This window comes from Haliaeetus albicilla, chromosome 12, assembly GCF_947461875.1.
Source record: "Haliaeetus albicilla chromosome 12, bHalAlb1.1, whole genome shotgun sequence".
In the NCBI taxonomy this organism is placed as follows: Eukaryota; Metazoa; Chordata; class Aves; order Accipitriformes; family Accipitridae; genus Haliaeetus; species Haliaeetus albicilla.
In genome coordinates, this window is record NC_091494.1 from 4,783,504 (window position 1) to 4,796,776 (window position 13,273).

General features: G+C 43.1%; 1 protein-coding gene across 2 annotated transcripts in view; it reads left to right on the forward strand.

The window, feature by feature from the left end:
• ZNF592 (zinc finger protein 592) overlaps nt 1-13,273 on the forward strand; it is a 39,519-nt gene that overhangs the window by 23,163 nt on the left and 3,083 nt on the right. For both annotated transcript variants that reach the window (XM_069797666.1, XM_069797665.1), the window contains exons 5-9: nt 3,656-3,832; nt 4,617-4,776; nt 7,648-7,926; nt 9,342-9,454; nt 12,790-12,925. In XM_069797666.1, the coding sequence (XP_069653767.1) occupies nt 3,656-3,832; nt 4,617-4,776; nt 7,648-7,926; nt 9,342-9,454; nt 12,790-12,925 (865 nt within the window). The remainder of the gene's footprint in view (nt 1-3,655; nt 3,833-4,616; nt 4,777-7,647; nt 7,927-9,341; nt 9,455-12,789; nt 12,926-13,273) is intronic.

The following is a 13,273-nucleotide window of genomic DNA, read 5'->3' on the forward strand; positions in this document are numbered from 1 at the left end:
TCTGCAAATTCAGGAAGCCTTCACTATGTGGTTTGTTCTGAAGTCACACTTAGGTTTTCAAGGGCTTTTTCTTTCTACTGTGAAGATGAGACACGTAACAAACTGATTCTGAATTTAATTATATACAGATAAGGTTTTTTTATGTGGGATCTGATTTGAGGGGGCACAGCCCACAACAAAGAATTAATTCCATTGCAAATTAAATGGCTGTGATACCCAGGCTGTTTGAAAATTAGTTAATCTGAGAGGAGGAGGAAAGCTGGAAAAAAATTTTTTCCCTGAGATGGAAAAATGGGAATGAAGTAGACGTCAGAAAACTAACCACGGGTTTGGTGCAGTTCTTTGGACTTCACTGGCACCTGAGAATCCCAAATGCAGGCACAACTTCATTGCACTGAGCTGCTTGTGCAGCATCCCCATCAATGCCTCAGTCAATAACGTGTCACAGGGTTACGCTGGCCTGAGCTGCATTATATAGGAAGCTCAGTCTTTTAGCAGTGATCCAGTGCAAGTCCTTTCTCTTCTGTTTCCAACTGATGGGCCCGCAGTGTACAGCAGAGCTTGGCCCTGACTCTTAAGTGTATGACCTGGCATTTTTTAAAAACATTATTAATTCCAGATGTATTACAGTAATATCTTTATGATGCCTTAATCCTTGTCAGCAACAAGAGCTTCCATCCGTCTACAGATCTCATTAGCAAATATCTGCTTTCTGTGCCAGGGACATTAATGAAGATCTAAACTAAGACAGAGCTCAAGAATGATACTTACGGATTTTTTAGCTTTACCCAGCTTCTCTAGAAGCTAAATGTCTTTAACCTCCTCTAATTCGCATCTGATCAAGCTCATCTGTGAAAACTGAGTCCACCAGACAGGTGAACTTCTAGCTGTGCCATCCTTGTTATCCTGCCTGTCTCTGCTGTGGGGTTGATGTCATAGGCATTGTTGAAAACAGAAGAAATAAATTTTAGTTGCAGAATTGTATCTAGATAATCCGTGGCACCTGCCCTGTGGTCACGTAGCAGCTTCACTTTTTTTCTTTCACTTTTGTTACTTGCAGACCGGAAAAGCCGAGGAGTTCTTTTAAATCCTTCCCAGGATCAGCTCAACTTTTGCTGCTTCTCACTATAGCCCTGTTTTTCTTGAATTACTGATGCATAAGTTTGGTTTTGGTTTTGTGATCAGTCCTTATTCTGTCTCCTTTTCTGCTAATACCCCAATGCCTTCAATTAAGTTTAGAGTAAGGTTGTCTTATTTGGGTTTTAGTCATGGCTAGTGATTGCACTGAAAATGAGAAAGGTCTTCTGCAGTTAAAGATTGAAATCAACAAGCCTGTCTTAAATGCTCCTTTCCACTTGGCTCCAAGTGTCACCTCCCCACCTTTTCCAAGCACCTTCCAGATGTCCCCACTGATGTGGGACTTGTTTCCCTGCTTTTCCTGCTTGGTGCCATCGGGAGAGTTGAGGGGCTGGAAGGTGACAGCATAGGAAGTGTTCAGAGGGTTAAGACAACATCTTGTAGCTTTATCTTCTCTCACAGGATGCTTTCCAAGACTTCTACGCCACCCCTCCTTGCCCTGAGGCTATCTGAGAGTCTTCTCTTGCAAATTATTCCCCTGTGCCAGGGACATGATAGCAGAATTTGCAATTTGCAGAAATTACATGGCAAGCTTCCGACATCCTCCATCCATTTTGTTCTGCTAATTAGTTTACTTTATCAAACTTCGTCCTTCTGACACTAGGATTCTTGATTACAAAGTGGCTGTTATTTAAACTTCCATTTACTGTAAATTAAATTAACTTGTGATCATTTGACCCTGAGTTAGTACTTATTTCATCCCTAATTCTAAATGAAGTACTTGCTGAAACTGAGTGTAATGCAGAACCATATCTTGTTAGTTCGGGGAGTGTTTGTAGAAGAAGCCCGTTGGATATTCCTAGATGTACCAGCCAGACCTCACTGTGAGGATTAGCGTTTGTTCTTCCATTTATACTTGGGGAATTTATTCTTCCATAATAACACAGTTCCTGGTGTTACTATACCAGAAAGTCTCTCTCCCCATCTCACGTGAGTGAGGATCAGGCTTGAAGGCAGACCTACCCAAACAGAATGTTTTCATGCTTCCCCAAAGATAACACCAGCTGTTGTCACCACTTCCCTCTCTAAATTTAAGAAAACAGCATTTCTGTGTATATTTTGGGGAGAGAGGGTTTGGGTCCTTCGGGCTGGCTTCTGCCTAATGATCTTTTAAAGTGTAACTTCAAAGCACAGGCTTGTTTCCTAAATGCTGTTGGGAGGCTCGTTTGGAGGGAAGGATAATCTAGCAGCTTGTTTGTTTTTGATACGGGCTTGGAGCTCTTCCAGTTGCTTGATAGCTGGGGTCCATCTGCAACAGCAGCATCCGTGCCGCAACACTGCTGAACGCACAAACCCTAATAGCACCACAGGCAAACAGCAGACCTCAGAACAAAGGAAAAAAAATATTTATAAGGCAGCTTAACTCCAGGCTTGCTAGAGGAAGTTATCCTTTGTGTATCTCTCACATCCTACTAGCCCAAGCGCTGGGCCCCTGGATCACCTGGCTGAACTTCTCAGCTCTAATGGTCTGTACGTGCAGCACTGGCTTAAGTGGAGATCGGCCATTAGTCATTTTGACTGAATCTTCTTAGGAGATGCTGTTCTGGTCCCGGTTCAGCATAGGTGCTCCTATGGGGATGGTAAACCCTGCAGCTGGTGTGGCTGAGGCAGGTGAGGGCAGGTGTCTGCATCCTCATGTGCCCTTGTAGTGTTGGTGTGTGGCTTCTCTTGGAGGACAGCAGGCAAGTGGGTTCTCACAGGGAGTATTAAATATAGTAAGGCTGCTGGTCATTGTTGTCTTGGGGGAGTATCAGGCAAGGCCTGTCACAGGTGTGCATTGGGAGGAGAGGCAGGCTGGGAGCAGTGGGGTGGCCCTGGCTCTCCTCCTGGCCCCAAGTCTGTGTTTTCAACTGCTGAGAAGAACCCTTTGGCTCCACATACAACCTCTGCTTCTTCCTCTCTCTCCTCCTGGAGCATCCACCCAAGCACTTTCCAGGCAACACCTGTGTCTTAATGATTTTAATGAGCTTAATCAGTTCCTTGGGTGTTTCTGTTGCTGTTTTCAGTATCTTTGCTGTTGCTGTCATTATTTTCTAGTGCTTAGTGGAGTATGAGAAGCAATTGTACAGGGTTACTGAAGATTTCCTAGCTGCATATTCTTTTTATTTTTATTTTGTACTGGAGACTAACTGGTATTTATGCTGCTTATTGCTACCTGGACATCTCCTCAGACACTTTTACTTTTTTCTTCACTTGTATCTGTGGCACAATTGGCTTTCACAGATACAGGACTGGCATTTTGCTGAACCACATCTACCTTTATTCTTTCTGGGTTGTTTTAGTCTCTGAAGGCTTCTTTTACAGATCTTGTTTGCTTGTCGCTAACATCTAGTTGTGAGACCTGCCCAGCTTGTGAATTCCTGTATTGTGTTCCTCCGTTACTCTTCCATGTTGCTGTTGAAGAGACTAAACGAGGACCTGCCGTAGCTTGGTGCTTGCCTCCATCTGCGCTGCTTTGTGTGTGTGTTGGAATCAACACTGTGGCTGTAATTCGGCTCTTTCTTTGTGCATCCCCCAGGTGCATCCATTGTGGAGTTGTCTTCATGACCCTCGCCATGCTGAAAGTGCACATCCATGAGAAACACTGCGAAGTCTTCCACAAGTGTTCTTTTTGCCCGATGGCCTTCAAGTCAGCTGACAGCACCACGGCTCACATGACCAGCCAGCACCCAGCAGAGCCTCACAAGACTACTCAGTAAGTTTTTTGGGTTTCTCTCTTCTTCTCCTTTGCTCCAGGATTCCCCCTTTCCCTCCCAATTTTTTTCTTTTTTTGCTTTCTGTCCTCATATGAGAAGATCTGCTGCTTTGTCTGCTGGCAGGGGGTCCATTCCTAGCCACAGCGTGCTCCCCTTGGTAGGAACATGGTCTTCTTTGTAGGAGGAGAGGAGTTTGGGCAGGGAAGAGCTGAACATCCATCAAAGGAATTTAATTGTCGATTCTTTGTCTGGCAGGACCCCCAGTGGCACCTCTTGGTAGATGGCTCCAGGGCCTCTGGCACTGAAAAGGAAGAGGAACCTTACTCCATGCAGTGTTGCTCCCAAAAATCACCAGAGAAACCTCCTGTTTTTTCCACTCTGTAGCTCTCCCCTTCAAGGCTTGAGCTAATGCTGAAAGTGTGTGCTATAAGGGAGGAACTATGGAAAGGTGGGATTGAAAGTAATGTGTAGCTAGCTAGTATACTTTGAGTTTGCTCCCATCTGTCTGCACTTACCAGCACACACACACATAGGTAGTTATGCATATGCATAGAAGTAAACTTATTTTTAGAAAGCTGTGGTATGTGCCTGAGGCATTTAGTTGTTCTTCCCAGTTGAGTTAATGGTTCAGTTGTCCACGTGGGTGTGTGTTGACAATACATTGAGAGCACAGCCCTCCTCAGAAGCTCATGCCTTTCTGAAGTTGCTGAGATAACTTTTTCCACTGTCTTCTGAAGATAACTAACTAAGAGAGACTCAGTTTGCTTTTTTTAATTGTTCTAGGGTGATCTACAAATGCTCTTGCGAGACAGTCTTTAACAAGAAGAAGCTGCTCCAAGAGCACTTCCAGCAGAACACCAACAAGTTGTTAGTGGGAGTGTTTAAGTGCCCACAGTGTCAGCTGGTGTATATGCAGAAACAGCAGTTAATGCAGCACGTTAAGGTAGGTAACTCCCACCACTTACGGATACAAGGTCCTATTTTTTGAGTTCACAGAGAGTTTACATCACCTGTGTGACGAAAATCAGTTGAAGAAGTGGAAGGTTCTTGAGGAATATATTAGTGGAAAAATAGACTACAATGATTTACAGTATTATCTGGAAATATCAGTGGAGCTTTTTGTGTTAGTTGGTAATAAGGCAGGCAGTTACTCTCATCTATATGTAATTTAACCTTATGACAAAGGCTTGTTTTCTACAAGTAAATCTTTTTGATTTTTAACTGTTCTATATTAAACCCAAGGAAGCAATTAAACCGGAGCGGGAGCTTTGTCTTTGGTTGGGAGACAGGGAGAAGTAGTCTCTGCCCACAGTGTTGCTCAATTTATATAATGAAAACTGAATTTTCCTCTTCTGGGTGCTCACCAAGAGAGCTTTGGCCCCTTTGCTGCTGCCTCAGAGGGAGGCTGCATGGCATTTAATGCCCGGCTTCCCTGGCTGCTCCACTTCCCTGCAGAACGGCACCAGATTGCAAGAGGGGAGTGATTGCCAGAAGTAATTGCCCTGGAGGTACCAGCCTTCTGGAGGTGGGACCCCTGCCTCGTGTGCCTCCATGCTGGCACCACTCAGGCTGCTCCAGAAGATGATATGAAATGGATAGTCGTGTGCAACCCCAAAACTTGGTGGAAGTGGTTGTCTGGAGAGGGCTTCAAACCTGCCCTCCCTCAGTAAGGGCTCATACTGCAATAAGCACTGCAATAATCTCACGATCATTCGTCACTCTTATACATATGAAAAGCCGGTTATTGTCCATTTGGTGGTGGTTTCTAGTGGGATAAGCATGTGAGGACTTGCAGATCTGATTATCCCATAAATATGCGAGCACTGCATTTTTCTGTTGTCTTAGTCAGTGTATTTCTATGTACAGTGTCTAACAACATTGCTGTGGAAATCCTCTCAGATTTCTTGGTGGCATTCTGAAGAAAGAGCTTGCAAAGTCTTATTTGCCTTTGGTTAGGGAAAAAAGTGACACTTTTTTTCCTCAGTGACTTTATTTTGTTTATACTTAAACTTAAAAAGCAAGAAGATTCATTAGCTCACTCCTAAAAGCAAAACCCATTCAATACTACTTCTTTGCTCTCTCCCCCATGTCTTTAACTTGCAAATCTGGAAATGCTTTGCATGCAGTAATGAATTAAAATTTGAAGCCCTCCTGTGAAGTTGATGATTGCTAATCTTCCTGTATTATAGCTAGGAAAATAGAGTTGAGATTAAGGCTGGGACCTTCAAAGAGGCATTCAGCCCCAATGCTGAAAGACGGGCTTGAGTTGAGGTACACAACTTGTTGTGGCTCATTTGCAAATCCCACCCCCAGGGACCTGCCTGCAGCAGTTTGTGCACCAGCACCCTGACATCTCCACTACAAAACTTTTGTCTTTTAACCGCGAAGCTGTATTTGGCCATCAACAGGTCTTTGAGATGGTAATTGAAGAAGGCTTTTCGGCTGTGGCAGGGTAGTAATTGCACCAACGCATCTCCTCTCCTATCAGATCCTGCTCCTTCATGCAATTTAGAGTTTATTGGAGGTGCTGTCTAATCTGTGCCTACATGCAAAATCAAGAAACCGTGTGCCTTCTCATCTTTCCAGGCTTTCTGTTGTTAAAGCGTAAGAGCAGGAGTTAGAAGGTCTGGCTCCTGTTACTGATTCTGCAGAGAAGTCAGTTCATTTTTCTGCACTGCTTTTTCTTTCCCCCCAGTGGTGTAATAACAGGAGAAATGGAGTAATGGGTACTAATGTACTCTTTGCTCAGAAAACACTCTTGAGATTTCCAGATAGGGAGAAAGGTGAACTCTTCGGTGTTACCCTAAATAGCTGGGCAATGCTGTGGAGCAGCTGTCATTGCATGAAAGAGCTTCTGCGGACATCAGCTGGATCAGGTGCAAAGCACATAGGCTTCTCAGATGAGACCTTGTGTTTTGAAGTTTGTTTGGTGTCTAACCCACAGAAAGACTTCCAAAGGCCTGGGGCCTTCATGTGTTGAAACTTTACCCGTTATTAATTACAGTGCACAATTAAACCTCTAAATTATCCTTTTGTGTGGATGAACTGTTGTTGTTCCTAGGGGAGTTTCTTGAGGTTTCTTTGGTATGTTGCTATTTTACTTGCTTTTGCTTTCCCACAGCTCTTTGTTTCTGGATTATTTTCTTTGTGTTCAATTTTCTTTGTTAAAATAACTTTTGGGGGGACTTTGGATTTTGGCCTGTTGAACAACCAAAGAGCCTGGAGATGTATTCCTTATAAGGCTGGTTTCTGGCTTCATGCTTGCTTTTATTTGTCCTGAGCAAAGTTTTGAACCGTGAAAATGTAAATAGCAATAGAGGGTGTGGAATTGAAGAAAGTAAGGTTGGAGAAACTGAGAAGTTGTCTCTTCTTGTCCCTTGAGCAAAGATGAAGCGGCTTTGGAGCCCCCAAGATAACAGCAAACATTTCATTCAGAGCTCTGTGTTTTTAGAGCTTAGGCTCTTGAAATAATGACAATTAACATTTCTCTTCCATTACATCTTCCCTGTTTAACCAGAGTTCTCAGAGCTCATCCAAAATGTTAAACAGGCAGAACCAAGGAGCTGCTGTTGTCATGCAGGAAACATAAATAGAAGCTTCACGTTTCTTGGGAAAATCTCTTGCTGGGGAAAGCACTGCAGCCAGCTTCAAGGGAAAATGGGAAGATACGCGGGAGCATGACATCAACACATTGTTTTCAGGGGTGGGGGGCTTAAATTATTTATTTAAATAATAAATGTTATTTATTTATTAATAAAGGTGTATAATATGAATTACATATAAATGTTATGATTCCATTATTATTGTTATCCAGGGTGTTCATGGAGTCCCACAAAATCCTGAGGAGCTCTCAAACTTTCGACAGAAATCTGAGAAGGCATCAAGGAACCAGGTTCATACCTCACCAAAGGAGCTGTCGGTAGCCAATGGGACTTCCCACTCCCCTCTGCCGAGGAAGGACATGAGGGTGGAAGGACACAATCCCGAATCCAAGTCCAGACTGAGAAGAACTGGTTGGACTTGCAAGGAATGTTTACAGTGGATCCCTGATCGGGAAACCTATGTGTCTCACATGAAGAGAAGTCATGGAAGGGTAAGGACTCAGATGAAACACTTCAACTAGGTAACAAGATATTTTTAGCAAAAAAGTCTGATAATCGTTAATATTTGGGGCTAAAAGAAACTGAGAATCAGTTTGCCAGCTCACTGAGGAGCAAACTCAAGGCCAGAACAAAAAAAGTGATGTAGCCTGTTGTAAGCACACTTTCTGTCCTTGAAAGTATACTCTAAAACCTGCATACCTCATCCTCTTCGCTGTTCCTTCTCCCACTGCATCTAATGTCAGTCTTCCTCTTCGACTCATCTGGGTAAGTGGATGGAAAGTCATGTCTTCTCCAGTTGCTGGTTCAACAGTCTGATCTAAACTGTCTACACGCAAAGTTACAGAAGGACATACAGTTCCTCTACATGATGTATTGTTTGGTAGATATCACTGCATCTAACTGGGAAGAGTAACAGATTGATGCAGTGCACAGAGCTATCATTATAAGAACTGTAACCCTCCATATTGTTGGTTTCATCCAGCTCAAGCCTTGTGTTGCCTTGACCTACTTCTGTCAAGCTAATCCTTGCTCGCTGGCAGAACATAGGCCAAGATCCTGTGTGCAGCCAGATTTCTTAGTACTTTAGCATCAGGACTTCTTGTTTGATATACTGAGTCACCCTTCTGGAGTCCCATGAGCAGAGGCTGTGGAAATCTAGATCATGGCCTCTGATTCCTTCTAGCTTGACTTGGGGAGTGCTGGATTGTCACACTTCATAAGTATCAAGAGAAGAAGATGGGGGCAGGGTGAGAATGCTGGATTTTTCCCATTTGAATTCTACAGAAGTAGGAAATCTGCCAAATATTTAAGTTCAATACAGATATATATTCATTAAACAAGTCTAAGAAGATTTTAAATGGAATGCATGCAGGTTATACGAAGGACTGTAGAAAAAGGAAGAGGCTACTTACGGGGCAGAGTTGCATAGGGGGATGTGGATATCGTACATGGATAACAAGTGGGACTATGTGATGCTCTTTAACTTCTTGCCCTTCTATTGTGCGGATTTATGAGGGGAGAGAAGGGTAAGTGAACTTGTACTTCACACTGGGGTCCTGCCTTCTTCTGGGCCAGAAGGGACCTTCCACTGAATTAATTCTGCAGAGGGTCCTGTAGTGAAATGAGCCCACAGGAGAAGCAGCTAATGCAATTCCTATTAAAAAATAATAATAAAGTAAAGCATGTGCTTTAACTAGTCCTGGTTTTTATAAGAGCAGTGCTGGTATTAGGCAACTGTTGGGCTGAGTATAAGTGGGACACCAAAATCTCAATGATCTTTATCAGTGGAAGAGGGATTTTTTGCACCTGAGAGGTAAGGTCCAGATGAAAGAGTGTGGGAATGTTAGAATCCAGTCAGTGCCTTCCATCTCCCTGTTATTAAAAGATATTTCTGTTCTTCTGCTAGTCTATGAAGAGATATCCCTGTCGACAGTGTGAACGCTCATTTAATGCCTCCAACAGTCTGCGTAGACACATCCGCAATAATCACGACACAGCAAAGAAAGTTTATACTTGCTGGTACGTACTGAACACCACTTTTCAAATTTGTTTTCAACGACAGGCTAACCCTTCAAGTTAGGAAGCCCTTTGTAATACATCATGTCTGCTCCTATCTACTCCAGGCTATAAGTTGCTGAGGGAAAGTGAGAAGAATTGTTAAACATGAGAGACTTGGTGGCTAAAATAAGTCTTTGCTTTTGACTGCACAGTGCCCTTTGCAAACTCAGGGTAAGGTTTCATTTGAGATCTGCAGGTGCAAAATGAGAATTATATTGCACACGCTTGTGGAACAGCCAATAAAATATTGGGCTGATCTTTTGCTGCTTCGTGGTTGGTGTAGTCATGCATCACTCTTGTGCCTTCCCCATGAAAAAAATGGTACAAAAGGTGTGTAAAATCATAATGAACCAGGGCACTTGGATCTTGCCACCACTTTACATGGGCAGAACTGACTGCATAAGCTGCAGGGCAATGGAGATTTAAGCCTGCTGGATTTGCTTGGGAAGACACACCTCAAAGTTGCAAAATGGATTTGGAGACTTCAGACGAGCTGCGTAATTCAGCAGTGAATGAAAATAGTTGCTGGTGAACATATTTTAACTGTGAATATAGTCTCAGTTCAGGACAAAGCCCAGTGCTTATGAAACTGCCTCTGCAACTGCTGCATTCTCATCTACTGTTGCAGAATAAGTTGTACACTGAGCGACCGTGCAGACTTGCTTCCTGTCTCATTCTGAGACATCCTTCTGAAACAGAATTCAAGCACATTTGTGTCGGAAGGGAAGTTTGCAGTGTAGGTTGGGGGATTTTTTAAATTTAACTAAAATTTGGGTTTAATACCAAGAGTGTGCTGTCGCTTTACTGCACTTAAGTTACTAAAAGCCTGTCTTGAAGACTACATCCCTCATGTACTTTATTTCTTTGGACTGCCTAGTGAGCCACAATAGCTTTTAGTAAATGGATGAAGTATTGGCATCACTGCTGGGGCCTGATAGGAATACATTTGTGATGCATTTTTCAGCTGGGACTTCTAAACTTCCATCTCTTGTAACTGTGCTCTGACTTGGAACCTCTGGAGAAGATGAAATGTTGGCTCCCAGTACGCTTCATTCTGCTTTAAGTTTGTAGGTGATGGTCTTTGGAGTTATGTGCACCTGATTTGTATAAATCTGTTCTCTCTGGATCAGTTGCGAAGTGGAGCGTATCAGAATCAAAATGAACATAAGGGCTAGCTGGGAAGAAGGATCCTTATTTGTATAGAAACACCTAACAACCTGGGATGTGCCAGCCTACTGTATGCATTACCTTGTACAGGCCCTGGAGTCTAGTTTTTCTATTACTTTTCAGAACGACATACAGTTGTGGATCCACAGCTTCACCCAAGGGTCCATGGTCATGCCACGTTTACAGCAGAGAAGACACAGCTAGAAATTCAAGTGAATTGTGGTTGTGTTTAATTCTCAAGCTTGTAGTTGCTCCTTCTCAAAATCTGTTGATGAAGTCTTACAGTGGTTATGCTCTCTTTAATCATTGTAGTGGGAGACTTACTGAAATCACAGCACTCAAATGAAACCTCTTCCTTGAAATACTTGTCCCAGCATCTCCCGCAGCTGCTTTTTGTTTGGATCCAAGGTCTTCTCTTCTGTCTCCCCTTTGATCCCTCTTAGTTTGTCCAGAGCGCTGTTCTGAAAATCTCCTCTGTAACTGTTGCTCACAAATCCTCCCATCTCTTTGAATTCCTCCTTAGCTCCTTTCTGCGCTCTGTAAGGCATCACATCTCTGCTGCTCCTTTTCTTTTCCTTTGGTTGGTGGTGTCTGTTTTCCTTCTTCCCACCAGGAAGTTTGCATCAGTCTCTTCTGTTACTCTCTTCAGGGGTTTTGACACCTTAACTTTGTGTTAACCTTTTCTGGATTTCCACATGAAGCACGAGTAAAATTTGTCATTGATCCGACATTTGAGTATTTTTGTGACTCCAGCGTGCTGTCTTGTAGGTGACCTCCCTCTGGCTTCTAACGTTTCAAGCTGCGATTTCCCCTTCTCCCCCTGCCCTGCTTAGGTCTCTGCCTTCTGTTAAATTTGTAGGGAGAAACCAGTGATGGAGGACTTGCTTGAACACCCTCCTGCCAAGCTTGTCACTGGAGTAATTCAGGTTAGGAAAGCATCTTTCCCTGCTCACATGAAAAGAATTATAAATTAGGACAAACTGCAAAATATTCTGATGTTTTGTGTATTTTCTTTAATGATTCACTTGGTATTGTTATGAGAACTTGCTCTTATTTTCCAAGTCTTAAGTACAAACTGTCTGGAACACTTGATTTTCAACATGCTCATTTTTGATAAATACCACTTAATAACCTTTCATCTTTCCTCCATGAGGGAGAAAAATTCCATCATTATTAAATATTGATTTATCATCTAAGCAGTTCCTGCTAAAAACCAGGAGTATTCAATGAGCACGTCTGCATTTTCACATCATTACTGACTGTTGTTTCATTTCCATCTAGTTACTGGAAGATCAGTAGGAATCTTCTTCTCTGCTTTTAAAAGACGTCTTTGTTGCCCAGAGACACTTCATCTCTATTGCTTTTCATCCCTTGCTGCCTACATTTCAACTGCAATTTGTGCATTTCAGAGAAGTCCGGCGTTTCTTGCCTCAGGGTCGATGCCTAGCTGATGGACCTTCCCTGTGTCATGCTGGCAGGCAGCAAAAGAGTACAAAGTCAATCTTGGGTTTCCCAATTGCTAACAGAGACCTCTGTGTACTTCACCATGCTGCAGGGGGGGTGGTTAATGTGTCTGAAGCCCTGGCACTTATTTCCAGTAGACCTCGATCATCCGGGAGTGAAGGTTAACAGATGGCACATCCGCTTCAAATCTCCTTTTGAAATGTCAACCATGCTCTCTGGCAGTTCGTGAATCCTACCAAGTTTTAACATGAATAGTTACATAGAAATGATGCATTCGTGAGTACTTCTGCCTAGGTTATTGTTATTAAAGTTGGAAGTTCAGCAGTTTTGTAAGAATTTTAAGTGTATTAAGACAATACACGTAGTCTCGTGGATGTGGTGCTGCACTGGTGATTGAGAACACTGGGTGCAGAACCCAGTTCTGCTGCAGGCCTTGTCGGTGTTACACAAGTCATGAGGTCCCTCTGCTCTAGATTTCTCTCAGGGCTAATGTTTTATTATTAAAATGATGATTTGCTGCATATTTTGGTAATCTAATAGTACATTACTCACCAGTGTCTGTCTCCAATGACACCTATTGGTTTGGCATATAACAAAGAGCAGTTTGGATGGAAATGAACAGCTGGGCATTTCCTCTAATAAATTTTCTTCCTTTTGTATCCAAGGTACTGCACAGATGAAAATCAGACATTTCCTCAGCCGTTCATGCTGGAGAATCACATCAGCCTCATGCATGGCATCAAAAATCCAGACTTATCCCAGATGGCCAAAGCAAAAGCTCCAGAGAGAGACACAGCAGAAGTAACTGATATGTTTTCATTGAAAAATAAATGTACCTGGCGAGTAGCTGTTCACTTGGGGTGTTAGGTCAAGCTGCAGCCTTGCAGCAGTCAAGCCCTCTCGTCCATGTGGCAGATTTCCTTCCCCTCCTCTCAACTCCATCCAGTTTGCTTCTCTCTGGCACTGTCATGACCAGAACTGAAAATGCATCTGAGCTGCCACAGCACCAGGGCAACATGTCTTGCATTTTTCAAGATATTCTTGAACACGTGGCCCTGTGTTTTACTGGCCTTTTTTCATTCTACTTGGTAACCAGGTGTAATTTAGGTTTGTTATTACCCTTGTTTTCCCCTGCCACTCCGTTCATGA